Here is a 14,762-nt window from a genome sequence, read left to right as displayed (position 1 = left end):
TGATTAATTAATTCCAGATTTAGTATATATAAGCCAGTGCCTTCATGGTGGGGTAAGTTATCCACTCAATTTTACGACTTTTTTCCTTTTTTAAATAGAAATAGTCGAATGATTTTATTGTGGATCTTTAGACACCCAACTCCCAAATTTTTTATCTAACATTTCTAATCTCTCGACTCTCCCCTATGATTTTGAAAAAAAAAAAAAAAAAACCACCCCCCTCCCCGACTACCTCCCTCCCACTCCTCCTCCGGTCGACCTCCCTTCTCCTTGAATCCCCCTCATTAATTTGGAGACTCTCTCTCTCCCCCTCCCCTCCCACACCATACCCCATAGGGTGCCCACTGCCCAGCGACCTCACTCCAAATGGAAGCTGCGCAGTACCGTTGAAGAGAGGAAGAGCTAGAGAGTAAAAGATAAAATAAAAAAAATGTGTACATAATGTTCACCCGGCCACTCACCATAGAGCAGCAAATTTCTCATTCACTTAACCACCTAATAATGAATTTTAATAATAAAAACCATCCATATTTTAAGACATCATTTAAAGATCACTCCTGTAAAAAATCAATCAAATCAAAAATTATTTAGCCAATATATTTGATATAAATATATAAATATATAGATATATATATATCTACTTTTTGACCAATTATCTTGGGTTTCATAACTCCTTTTTGCATGATTTTTATATGGTTATAAAGAGGAGATTCATAGTTTCAAAATGAGTATAAAATTGATAATTTTGGTAGAGATTTGATAGGTCAAAAGCTGGAGTGAAGTTGAGATAAAAACTGAAAAATATTTATTTATTTGTGAGTTTTTGAATTTGAGCTATGAACTTTAAAAACATGATAAAGTTGAAGTACTAAATTGAAATGAAGCTTTTTAGTAGTGTCACGTCATCAAATAACGGCCTTTTTAACGGCCAGACTAACGGAGGTATCTAACTAACACAGTTTCGTAGTTATGATACCTTAATGCAACTTTTTGAACTTGAGGTACCAAATTGAAAAATGGTGTATAATTAAGGTATATAATTTTAATTAACTCTACAAATAATTAAAAATCTAGAAACATGACACGTAATTATTAATTTCTTTTCTTTCAATTTTTAGATTTTAAATTATTTTTTATGCATTGTGGCATAATGTGTCATGTTGTCAGACCATGTGAGATCCAGTCAATATTGTGGGAGTGCCACGTAAGTAACACATCAGCATTTAAGAAATCTCTTAACAGTCATAATGACGGAGGTATAATACTGTAGTAAATTAGAAAGATGAGCTATGACATTGTAAAATTTTAAACATAAGGTACTTAATTGAAATATGAAGCAAACTTGAGGTACTGAACTGAAATTAACCCTAAGTTTATTCAAGAGATTCCTCAATGGAAAGGGTCTATATATATATATATATATCAACCTATTCCAGTCCACTCCATATTGAAAATCTAGATTCATCCTTTGTAGATGAGGACCGTGAAATAACTAACTTAATTAGAGCAATAGTCCTTCAACTTTTCCTCAATTCCTACTTTAGTTCTCTTTCTCATTTTTTAATCAAGAGGTCCTTTACCTCTTCCAATTTTCTCATTTTAATTTGTCTATTCTGTTTGCATTTTTGCTAAAATTGGTCACGTGCCTCTCACATGACCACTTTTTTAAGGGCAAAAACGTCAATGAACACTATTAACCTTGCCATCCTCTAACCATGGTTATTTCGCCCAACGTCCCTCAATTCCTTTCCTGCCCTATATTATGCCAAAAATCCACACCCAACCTTAAATACATATGTGGATGAACGTTTTTGCGCTTAAAAAGTAGTCACGTGAGAGATACGTGACTAATTTTAACATATGTGCAAATGAAATATATGAAATGAACTAATGTGAAAAAACTGAAAAAGTTTGAGGACCTCTCAATTTAAAAAACGAGTTAAAAGACTAAAGTGGAAATCGATAAATATTGAAGTACTATTGCTCTAATTAACCCTATTAATTAAAAGTCTATGAATCGACTCTCTCCAATATAATATCTGATTGGAATTGAAATATCCAAATCTTGCACGGGTCAAGGCTCTAATTAGCAATTTGTCTCCATGTAAATAAACCAAAAAAAGATGACAGCTGCAAGTTCTGTTTGATACAATGGGCTCAAACCTTGTCCAACACCAACTCAAGCGCACAAACAATGTGGGCTCTATCTGCCTCTGCAACTCGAAACTTCCTCGACATCAGGCATATGTAACATTACCGTAAGAGGCTTGATAAAACCCCACATCCACTCCCCACGACTATAACTGTCGTCAAATAATTGCACGCCACGTCAACCCATCTAGCCTATCATTGGACCGTATCATCCACTGGCAGATACCGCGAAAACACTTAGCAACCACTTTCCAAACAGTAGAATATCCACCTCATTGGCTCATTGGTCCACGTACCCGAAATTTGCGGATAGGCTCGTTTTAAACCGATCTCAACCGTCGAAACAATCAGGTCCCAGTTGCTTGGACGGTCAGGATCTTACGGGACACTCGACGAGCTTTTGGCATTGAGATGCAAGGCTGGCCTGGGTTCTTAAATCGCAAGTATAATTTAGACCGGAAAGAAACAAACAAAACGAAATCATTCAATTCGTATTTATTATTATTTAGTGGGAAGAAGAGGAAGAAGGAAGACGAACAAGTAGCGAAAGCGAAGCGAGGGAAAAGCTCGATTTGGAGGGTGCAGCAGAGTGAGTGTTACCGATCTTCATCTCTCTGTATCTTTCTGTTTGAACCGCGATTCAGTAGCCATGGGTTTGTGGGAAGCTTTTCTCAATTGGCTCCGGAGGTTAGCTCCTCTCTCACTCTCTATTTCTTATTTCAATCTCAATTTTCTGTTTCTTTTTTTTTTTTTTTCGATTGTGGTGTAGTCTAGTTTTGATACATTTGTTTCAGGATTTTGTTCTGTTTTTTCATTGCGCTTTGGGTTTAAAAGTAACAATTTTGAGTAGAATTTGATTTTAATTTTTGTAATTTGATTGGTTTAAATGTCTATGTTGCTTTTGGTTCTTATAAAGAATGATGGAAAGGCAAGCAAAAAAAGAAAAAAAAAGGCTCAAAATTGGCTTCTTTTGCTCCTTTTTACCAACCCTTTTTTGTTTTCCCGGAATTGTTTCAATGTCTTTTTATTTCATGAACAAACGTGTATTTGAAAAATTATTATTTGTGGGTTTGCTTTCCGTTTTGCTATTTCTGCTCAGAATTTATGTCTGGCAATGTAGATTGAAGGAATGATTACGGTTTGTTCATCTACTTCTGCCTTGGTTTGAATTACTGAACTGAAATAGGTGCCAAGTTTTAACAGAAACATACTTGAAGATCATGATGTCTTTCGTAGGTGTTGCTAATGTTCTGTTTTGCTGCTTTTGCATTAAACAATTATAGTTACCTCAGAATCTGAGACACAAGCTTGAGTTTAGCTGCTAAAGGATTGGTATAGGGAAACGACAGAATGACTTTCTTAGATTTAGCAATATCATGCGTTTTGAATAATATCACTATATATAATCAGATGCTTGATAATTATAATTTATAAAACTTTTTGAACTTCACTAGGAAGTAAGTTTATGTAGGTAAAAGCAGTCTATAGCTGCTAGTCTACCCATGATGGCGCTCAATTAGTTCTATAAAAATAATAGAAGAACTTATCATAATATTTAATTAGGATAAGCAAATCTTCAGTCTCACATATGTGATTGGATGCAGTGTCTGCATAACCTCACGTATGTGTCCCATTTTAAACAACTCTGGACGACCATGATATTGTCTGTATTGAAACTAAGTAAATTTAGATGTGACAGTCAAGAGATCTAATTGAAAGAATGACCAAAAATTGCCTTAATGATTGGTAGGTTATAGATTAATGAAATATAAATAGTTTATGAGGAAAATAGTTATTCTTTATCTTGTTTACTTATTTTTCTTATATGTATAAATATGTTCACACATGATTGCATTCTCTGATATATTTTATCTTGTTGTTTGCTTATGAGGTCATCAGGCTATGCTTAATATGCATTGTTATTTTTGGATCCAATCAGAACTTTTGCCCTTTTTGTTGGAGTGATCTTTTTAATGCTGTATGGTGATGCCTTTGTCTTCTGCATTTATAATCTATATGTTGTGTATAAGGATCACAAGGAACAGGAGCGTTGGTTTATATGAAACAAATATATTTGAGAAATTTTTGGTTGACCAACAATACTTTTAAGGATCTAAAATTTTAATGTTAATATATTATATAAATAAACATGGAAGAGGGGGAAGTTTGTTATCATATCTCTCTCTCTCTCTCTCTCTCTCTATTTTACTTTATGATTTCTTCATTGATAATGCATCTTTTGCAAATTATCACGTGCACTCACTTTATTGTACATGTGATTACAGCCTCTTTTTCAAGCAGGAAATGGAGCTATCTTTGATAGGACTTCAGAATGCTGGAAAGACTTCTCTTGTAAATGTTGTTGCAGTAAGTAAATCAACACAATAAATTTGGATTAGTTTTTCTTTAGTTTTGTCTATTCTTTTGGGCTGATGCATTGACAACTGGTTTTTTGTTCTTAGACGGGCGGATACAGCGAGGACATGATCCCTACGGTGAGTTGTATCTTCAAAAGCGTTATAATTGCTACTATATTTTTCTGTAAACAATATTCTTTCACCAAATGCTTGTACCACTTATGAAGAGCTTTGTGATTCATTATCTTTCTCATAATTAACTAAATTAACAACAATGTGTGCATATGGTTCAATTTTCAGGTAGGATTCAATATGAAGAAGGTAACCAAAGGGAATGTTACAATAAAGTTGTGGGATCTTGGAGGTCAACCCAGGTTCCGCAGCATGTGGGAGCGATATTGTCGTGCAGTTTCTGCTATAGTGTATGGAACCAATATCTCATCTCAGTTGACTTTACTTTTGGAGAACTCTCGAAATAATTACAAACTCTATAAATCTTATAGATGCCCACTTCATATTACAATTTCAACTGAATAAACCTTTTCCATTTACCGAGCTACCTTCTAGTTTGTTTTCACAATTGGGTTCCAGGGTTTGAATTTGATATATATATGTATCATTTTATTGAATATATTCATCATCTCATTTTTTGTAAACGAAATTGCCAATTTAAAGATTGATGATGGCCATTCCATGTTTGTGATAAAATTATAAACCTTGTTGGTTTTCTAGGATTTCTTTTGGTTATAATATGGTAGATGTTTTGTTCAATGTTAACAAGTTGTTTGCCCCCAAACCTTTAGCTGATAGTCAATTTTCTGGTTTATGATCCTTTTTTGTTGATACTTGTGTCAAAGACTCAAAATTATACATTGACTATTCAGTTGAGTTAGTCCTTGTATTATGGAAACGCAAAAAACAAAGATGAATAACTTGTTCTTTTCTGCAGTTACGTTGTTGATGCTGCTGATCCTGATAACTTGAGTGTCTCAAGAAGTGAACTTCATGATTTGCTGAGCAAACCCTCACTGAATGGCATCCCGCTGCTGGTCCTGGGCAACAAGATTGACAAGCCGGGAGCTCTGAGTAAACAGGCTTTGACTGATCAAATGTAAGACAAAAATGCTTTTGTGATCTAAAGATTTTTGAGTAATTTTCCTCTTTATTGTCGTATATATTTCCCTATATCTGCCTATCAAAAAATTTAAATAAGACAGGTGTTTTTTGGTACTGATGGCATTGTGCTGTGCAGGGGTCTGAAGTCAATTACTGATAGAGAAGTTTGTTGCTTCATGATCTCATGCAAGAACTCAACCAACATTGACTCAGTTATTGATTGGCTTGTAAAGCATTCCAAATCAAAAAGCTGAGAGGGTTTGGTTTGTTTCTCCGTTTTTGGTTTCAGTGTGTTATAATTTTATAAACGATTCAGGAATGGGTTTTTGGTGTGGTGGGTTGCACTTGTCTAACTTCATCGCTGATTGTTTTGTTGTTGTACTGTATTATACTGTGCCATTTCTAATTGCAGACTCTGGGGGTTGTTATGGTGCTCTTAATCTCTCATCGCAAACCTCACCACCACTTCATTTGGATACATTTGGATACTTGATCTGTATGGTTGATAAACTCCGGAAAACATTTTAAATAATTATTTGAGATTTATCTAGGAGCTGGAACATTTTTCCAAAATATTATTGAGGGTGTTGTAAAATAAAATATAAACAAAATTTCGGATCTGAGCACCCATGCTCATACTTTATTTTATGAGGCTCAATTGGGTGAGACTATCATCTTATTTCAGATGTAAGGGTCTCAGTACCCACAATCGTTATGGGCTATGTTAGAGAAGCCCAATGTCATACTTAAGGCTCAACCACCCCCAACACGCCTAATACCCTCTCAAGAAAACTCTGAACTTTTTGTCTTCTAGTCCGATTGTCCTTTAGCTTGATGTGTTTATGGTTAAGATTTTTAATTGTCCGGTAGTCTGAAATAAACCTTTTGTTTTATGAACCAGACCTCTTCAAGACCAATTTCTTAGGTTAAAGACTTCTTAACATAAATACTAATGTAAACAATTAAATATCTGTTAAAAAATCAACAATACAATTCAACTAAACAATAAAATTGTTGTAAAAGTATGTGAAAATCTAGGGTTTGTGGAAGAGAGGAGGCAGAGAGAATATGATCAGTTCATCTTATTCATGTTATAAATATCCTTATATAGAAGTAGGGTTTACTAGGTTTTGTATATTTACTAGTATGCCCCTACAACTAATTACAGGGATAGCCACATATAACAATATATTTACAACACTCCCCCTTGGATATTCCATGTCATTAGTGTTGTCTCTGCTATGCGCTTCTAAGTTGCCTCGTTAAAACCTTGCCAAGTAATAAAAACCCTGTGGGAACAAAAACAACCTTGGTCGAAGGAAAAAGAGTGCAACGCGCTTGAGTGTGGAGTAGTCACATCAGAACCTCGAAAGTAGGTGAAGTCATATCTTCTGGATCATAGGCAAATAGTATGTCAATGGGAGCGGGGTGCATTAGAGTTGCTACACCAAAACCTTGCCCGGTAAACCCAATGGGAAAAACCCGTGGTCGAAGGGAAAAGATGAGCAAATGCATATGTATCAGATCAACACATCTTCAGGATGTAGTATGAGTAGGGTGACCATGCCAAGATGTGCCTCATTAAAACCTTGCCAGGTAACAAAACCCAGTGGGACAAAATAACCCTGGACGAAGGACAAAAGAGTACACGATGGTCAAGTGAGTGTGCTTCGGGATACTCCCCCTGATGTCGACTCCCCCTGAAGATTACATACTAGGTAAATCAGCCAATCTACGCAAACCAATACCTCGAACATGCATCAAGAACGTGGACTTTGGTAGTGACTTGGTAAAGAGGTCTGCATGGTTGTCTTGAGATCGAATCTGCTTGACTTCAATCATCTGATGCTCTTGTTGCTGTTGATTGAAGAAGAACTTCGGTGCAATACGCTTGGTGTTGTCTCCTTTGATGAAACCCGTCTTCATCTGCTCGATGCAAGCGGCATTATCCTCATAGATAATCGTTGGTTCATCAGTGGTGGAATTCAGCCCACACGTACTTCGAATATGTTTGGAAACTGCTCTCAGCCATATACATTCACGAACTGCTTCGTAAAGGGCTATAATCTCAGCATGATTCGAAGAAGTAGCAACAAGGGTCTGTTTCGTTGACCTCCAAGATATTGCTGTATTCCCAATGGTAAAGACGTAACCAGTTTGAGAACGCGCCTTGTGAGGGTCTGATAGATACCCTGCGTCAGCATATCCAACAAGGCGGGCATCGTTCCGAGGATCGAGGGGGTTCGATCCATTCCTTGATGCATAGGGATAGAATAAGCCCATATCCGTCGTACCTCTAAGGTAGCGAAAAATGTCTTTTATGCCATTCCAGTGGCGGCGTGTTGGCGCAGAGCTATATCTAGCTAACAAGTTCACAGCGAATGAGATATCCGGTCTAGTACATTGAGCCAAGTACAATAATGCGCCTATTGCACTTAGATATGGGACTTCTGGTGCCAATATCTCTTCGTTATCATCTGCGGGACGAAACGAATCCTTCTTAGGATCTAGGCTACGGACGATCATGGGTGTGCTAGAAGGCTTCGCTTTATCCTCATTAAAGCGCCTTAACATCTTCTGGATGTAATTCGATTGATGGACTAGAATTCCATCTGCACGGTGCTCGAGCTCCAGGCCGAGACAGAAATTCGTTCTCCCAAGATCTTTCATCTCGAATTCCAACTTCAGGTGTTTAGCGGTTTCCTTGATCTCTTCAGGAGTACCAATTAGATTCATGTCATCGACATAAACAGCTACAATAGCAAAACCAGAACTTGTTTTCTTAATAAACACGCAAGGGCATAGATCATTATTCACATATCCCATCCCGATCAAATACTCACTTAGACGGTTATACCACATCCGTCCGGATTGTTTCAATCCATATAGTGAACGCCTCAAACGAATGGAGAGCGTGTTCCGTGGTCTGGAACTATTTGCATCGGGTATCTTAAGTCCTTCGGGAACTTTCATATATATCTCTGTATCAAGATCCCCATAGAGATAAGCAGTGACCACATCCATAAGCTGCATACTCAGTTTTTCGGAAACTACCAAACTGATAAGGTAGCGGAACGTTATCACGTCCATTACGGGAGAATACGTTTCCTCGTAATCAATCCCAGGGCGTTGAGAAAATCCTTGCGCCACTAGACGAGCCTTGTATCTTACAATCTCGTTTTTCTCATTACGCTTCCTTACAAATACCCATTTAAATCCTACAGGTTTAACATGGGAAGGTGTAGGAACGACAGGCCCAAACACCTTTCTCTTTGTCAAGGAATCTAATTCGACCTGGATTGCTTCTTTCCATTTTGGCCAGTCGTCTCGACGTTGACATTCATCAACGGAGCGAGGTTCGATGTCATCGCTAGTTATGATTTCGGTAGCTACCGCGAATACAAATATATCATCGATGATAATCTCGTTTCGATTCCAGAGCTCACTTAAGCATGCATAATTTATAGAGATCTCTCTGTTCTCGGGAGTGGGTTCAGATGTTGGAGCGTCCCCCAACACCGTCTCTTCCAGGACGGACCCATAATCCGGAACTATTTCGTGAGATGGATCGGTTGAGATTGCGATGTCAGGAAGACTCGTTTGTGCCAAATTTATCCTCTTCCGGGGATAAGAGTCCTTCGAACCTAGTGGTCTACCTCGCTTCTGGGCAGGGACATAAGACTGGTTAGCCGCTATGGCCGTACCTCGTCCATCTGGGACGACACGTCCTTCGGGGACAGATATCCTTGCAGGCACGTTTGCAGCAGGTATATGTGATCTCGTCACTTTAGCTAGATCAGAGAAAGCGTCTGGCATATTATGAGCTACACTCTGTAGATCTAGAATTCTCCGCACTTCACTATCACATTGTGCGGTTCGGGGATCGAGATGAGACATAGTGGGGACATTCCACGTCAATTCACGTCGTTCTTCAGGAACGGTGACGTTCTTATCTCCCCCTAACGGCGGGAAGACTGTCTCATCAAAGTGACAATCCGCAAATCTGGCGGTAAAGAGATCGCCTGTCAAGGGCTCTAAAAAGCGTATAATAGATGGGGATTCATAACCGACATATATGCCCATCCTTCGTTGAGGACCCATTTTGGTACGTTGTGGCGGCGCAACTGGCACATAAACTGCACACCCAAATATGCGTAAGTACGAAACGTCAGGTTCGTACCCAGTCACCAGCTGTAACGCAGAGTAAGGTTGGGTAGCAGTGGGCCTCAACCGGACCAACATGGCTGCATGCAAGATCGCATAACCCCACGCAGAAATTGGAAGCTTGGTGCGCATAACCAAGGTTCGTGCGATCATTTGTAATCTTTTAATGAACGCTTCTGCGAGACCATTCTGGGTGTGAACATGGGGAACTGGATGTTCAACATCAATCCCAAGGGACATGCAATAATCATCGAAAGTTTTCGATGTAAACTCTCCGGCATTATCAAGTCTTATGGACTTTATGGGATAATCCGGGTGGTGAGCCCTCAATTTAATGATCTGGGCGAGGAGTTTAGCAAAGGCAGCATTTCTTGTGGACAATAGTGTAACATGTGACCACCTTGTCGATGCATCAACCAAAACCATGAAATATTTAAATGGTCCGCATGGTGGTTGGATAGGTCCACAAATATCCCCTTGTATCCTTTGCAGGAAAAGGGCGGAGTCTTTACTAGTCTTTGCATATGATGGTCTAGTATTCAACTTTCCGAGCGAGCAGGCTTGGCATAGTGTGTCACTAAACACAAGATCCTTATTAGTAAGGGGATGCCCGTGTGATGAATTGAGGATACGGCGCATCATACTTTGACCTGGGTGTCCCAACCGGTCATGCCATAGCAAGAAACTGCTCAAATTGGTTAACTTCTGGTTAACTATGTGATTTGCCTCAATCGATCTAATGGTGGTCATATAGAGACCGCTCGATAGGCATTTCAATTTCTCCAATGTACGCTTCTGGCCATACAAATTGGAGGTTATGCAAAGATATTCCACTCCATTTTCCTCAGTGGTTTCAACGTGATAACCGTTGGCTCGAATATCCTTAAAACTCAACAATGTTCTTCTGAAACATGGAGAATATAAGGCCTCATTAATGGTAAATTCGGTACCATTGGACAACATAAAATGGGCTTTGCCATGGCCCTCTATCAGGTTGTATTGGCCTGATATGGTTGTCACAGAGGTATGAGTAGGCAATAAGTTTGAAAAATACTTCCGATCTTGGAGTATGGTGTGCGTAGTAGCACTGTCAGCCAGACAACAAACTTCCCCACAAAACATGCCTATTCATAAATTTAATTCAATGGATCACATGTATGAAAATAACTTACGTGAATTAAATAATATTCGAGCATGACCAAATTTTCCAAAAATAAATAATCCAAGTCATAAATCACCAAAATAATCCAAATAAAAAAAACATTATTCAGAAAATAAATACGGCACAAGCGCCGATCATATCCATGTCATCGAGTTTCTAATCCTCGAAGTGTCCAGTAGCAGCCTGGAAATCAGTGACCTCTAAGGTGGTATCCATAGGAAATGATCCCTCAACGAGATTGGTCTCTCGAGTTCCGCGACTGGCGTGATACTCATTTACAGCTTGCGCTGATGCACGGCAGGTGCGAGACCAGTGATCAGTTCCTCCACATCGGTAACATAGATTATTCTGATTCTGATTCTGATTCTGATTTTGGTTCTGATTCTGGTGGCGACGGGCCGGACCAGTGTTCCTCTCATTTCGAGTTCTTGGGGCCGAGGGACCGCGGTTCTTACCACGTGGGCCTTGGCCACTAGAATTCGGGTTTCGTGGGCCATGACCGCGTTGGCCTCGATCATACGGGCCATTCCTCTGAGAACCTTTCCTTCCATTTCTCGGGCGGTCAGACTTTGTGCCCTTTCCATGACCTCGGTATCCTCTATCGCGGTTTGAATTGCGATGAGCAACAGCATTTGCTTCAGGCAATGGTGCTGCTTTAGTACCGACAGGTCGGGCTTGATCATTTCTCATTAATAAGTTGTTGTTCTTTTCAGCGAGCAACAGAGTAGTGATCAATGCCGAGAACTTGGTAAAATTCCTCTCCCTGTATTGTTGCTGCAGGACCAAACAGGAGGCAGAGAAGGTGGAGAAAGTCTTCTCCAATAGGTCAGCTTCGGTGAGCTCCTCCCCACAAAATTTGAGGAGTGACCGGATCCGGCAGATTTCCGAATTATACTCATTCACGGATTTGAAATCCTGGAAACGGATGTTCTGCCAGTCATGTCTTGCTTCAGGCAAGAAAATGGTTTTCTGATGGTTAAACCGCTCTTCCAGAGCAACCCAAAGAGCTCGTGGATCCTCTTCAGCGAGGTACTCAACTTGGAGTGCTTCTTCCATATGCTTCCTAATGAAGATCATGGCACTTGCCTTAAGGGACTCTGCAACAACATTGTCTGCATTGATTGTCGACCTCATTTTCTTGGCAGTCAAATGAAGCTTAACATCTTGAGTCCACTTTAGATAGTTTCTTCCGGAAACTTCCAAAGCGACGAAATCAAGCTTGTTGAGATTTGACATTCTTTGGTTGAAAGGAACAAATAATCATAATTAGTGCTTCGGGCAATAATATCCATAAACAATAAATAAGAACTTCAAGTTCTATAACATGGTATAGACATGTAAAATCTACTGGTTTTATCATGTATGGTGAATTTATGAAGGAAACTTCAGGTTCCTTATACGGCATTATTGAAACTACAAGTTCAATATTTATGTATGAACTACTGGTTCATTAATTACCTGCAATTTCTACACATATATTCTAGTGCAAAAATTTAAACAAGTAAAATATTCATATACCCAAGTAGAACAGAAAAATATCACAAAATTATTTGAATAAAAGTTTCTGGCATTTAGGATATATATATTAAACGGTTTGCATACTAACAATAAACTATCAGCAGCACAGTGGTTAAGGTGCACTCTTGGTACCCAAGAGGTCCTGGGTTCAAACCCCAGGCATGACAAGAATTAACATCTCCTTTTTACAAAGTTTCAGGAGACTCGCCATGTGTCAACGTGGGAGTGGCAGCGACGTGGCGCTGACGTGGCGCCTGCATGGCGCTGATGTGGCAGCGACGTGGCTGCCTGCGTGGCAGCTAGGTGGCTGCCTGCGTGGCAGCTAGGTGGCTGCCTGCGTGGCAGCTAGGTGGCTGCCTGCGTGGCAGCTAGGTGGCTGCCTGCGTGGCAGCAAGGTGGCAGCAAGGTGGCTGCCTGCGTGGCAGCAAGGTGGCTGCCTGCGTGGCAGCAAGGTGGCTGCCTGCGTGGCAGTGGTGGCTGCCTGCGTGGCAGTGGCGTGGCGGGCCTGGGCTGCTGGCCAGTTGGGCCGTAGGCCTGGTGGGCAGCAAGGCTGCTGGCCTGCTGGGCTGCTGCAAGGCTACAAGGCCTGCTGGGCTGCAAGGCAGCAGCAAGGCTGGCTGCGCGATAGAGGGCCTGCTGCGCGAGGCTACTGCGATGGCAGCGAGGCTGCGCCTGCGTGGGCTGCCTAGTGGGCAGCGAGGGGCTGCTGGCTGGCTGCTGGCAGCACAGGAGGTGGTGTGCTACGCGCGCGAGGGACTGCTGCAGGCAGCGAGGGCAGCAAGGCTGCTGCGGGCTGCTGCAGGCAGCAAGGCTGCTGCGGGCTGCTGCAGGCAGCGGGAGTTGGAAGCGCGGGGCTGCTGCTCGGGGTGGTTTCCCGATCACCCAAAAATTCTTCCTCTTTTTATTTTAATCATTCAATCCAAGAAAGCATGTATAAAATATATAAACCCACATAAATCAATCACATAAATCTAGGGTTCATGCTTCATGAGGATTTTTCAATCAATCAAGGTTAAATAACCATGAACATAAAATTATTTTATAAAACCTACTTGGTTGAAGAACAAATTGAAGGATGATCCTCTTTCGTTTATCGATCCACAATCCACAATCCAAAGAGCTTTTCGTGCTTGATTGATTGAAGAACGGATTGAATGATGATCCTCTTTTGTTTGGCGATCCACAATCCAAAGAGCTTTTCGTGCTGATAACGTGTTGTAAAAGTATGTGAAAATCTAGGGTTTGTGGAAGAGAGGAGGCAGAGAGAATATGATCAGTTCATCTTATTCATGTTATAAATATCCTTATATAGAAGTAGGGTTTACTAGGTTTTGTATATTTACTAGTATGCCCCTACAACTAATTACAGGGATAGCCACATATAACAATATATTTACAACAAAAATTGATATTTAAGAACTAGGTAGTACAAAAAATGTCGAAAACAATATTCCAACAATTATTTTTTCACATGCTTATAGTAAATAAACTCATATCGTAGATGTTTAGAAGAATACAAAAATACGTATGAATATGTTTTCATGGTGTAGTGTCACTCAAAGAATGTGGCATGTCATTCATGCTACTTATATGATAAATTAATATATGTATAATGTACACAATTTGAAATTTCATACTATTTATTTTATTACTAAAATTATTATTATTTTTTTAAATAATAATAACTTTTAGAAACTATTGAGAATATTTGGGAGACATTTTCAGATATTGGTGAGAACTAAAATGAATTTCAGAATTCTTACTGATGTGTTTCAGCCTTCAACCCTAAAATCTTGTCTCTGCCACGGCTTCCTCCCAAACATCTGCCTACATTAACGAATGAAATTTGGAGACTTAACATTTTTCTTTTGGGGCCTCAGTCCTAAAAGAAAAACAAACCGGCCTCTTGTAAGGCCAACATAATCTGCAAACAAAAGCAAACACAGGAGTCCTCTCAAACATAGCCAAACCCAAATCTATGCTATGCCCCAAACCAGCAAGGATATCAGCAACAATATTGCATTCCCCATAAATATGGCTTAGCTTGCAATCCCAAGACTAACATTGTAGATGTGCATCAATAAGAGGAATTGAAGTTTTCATTTTATTTCCTGGCCAAAAAAGAAGAAGAAGTTTTCATTTTATTTGAAGTTTCAAACATAGATAATTGTCCCTCCTTCTTTGTTATTTCTATTTTGAACAATGATTGGTCGAGCTCTCTGACTTTGTAGTTTTGTTCTCTTTTTGGGCTTTAGTCCTCCATTCTACCAAAAAAAAAAAAAAAGACATAGATA

The 14,762-nt window shown here is 39.6% G+C and overlaps 2 protein-coding genes across 3 annotated transcripts; one reads left to right on the top strand and one right to left on the bottom strand.

Moving 5' to 3' along the window:
- The first annotated feature begins 2,660 nt into the window (after window positions 1–2,660).
- Window positions 2,661–6,064, top strand: LOC147284300 (ADP-ribosylation factor-like protein 8a). 2 transcript variants are annotated; one of them, XM_086245436.1, is made up of 6 exons: window positions 2,661–2,838; window positions 4,437–4,518; window positions 4,614–4,646; window positions 4,809–4,930; window positions 5,458–5,619; window positions 5,761–6,064. In XM_086245436.1, the coding sequence occupies exons 1-6, from the start codon at window positions 2,801–2,803 to the stop codon at window positions 5,876–5,878; spliced, it is 555 nt and encodes a 184-aa protein (XP_086101562.1). In that variant the 5' UTR covers window positions 2,661–2,800; the 3' UTR covers window positions 5,879–6,064. The 2 variants fall into 2 exon arrangements, with proteins under 2 accessions (XP_086101562.1, XP_086101563.1); XM_086245437.1 differs by having other exon boundaries at window positions 2,706–2,838; window positions 4,453–4,518.
- Window positions 6,065–11,034: 4,970 nt separating this feature from the next.
- LOC147284299 (uncharacterized) lies at window positions 11,035–12,367 on the bottom strand. Its single transcript, XM_086245434.1, has one exon. It carries the CDS (start codon window positions 12,184–12,186, stop codon window positions 11,107–11,109), a length of 1,080 nt encoding a protein of 359 aa, XP_086101560.1. The 5' UTR covers window positions 12,187–12,367; the 3' UTR covers window positions 11,035–11,106.
- Window positions 12,368–14,762: the final 2,395 nt, after the last annotated feature.

The sequence above is a fragment of the Dryas octopetala genome, chromosome 5, assembly GCF_963921425.1.
Source record: "Dryas octopetala chromosome 5, drDryOcto1.1, whole genome shotgun sequence".
NCBI lineage: Eukaryota > Viridiplantae > Streptophyta > Magnoliopsida > Rosales > Rosaceae > Dryas > Dryas octopetala.
Note: the sequence above shows the minus strand (reverse complement) of the source record. Positions and strands in the feature narration are given on the sequence as shown.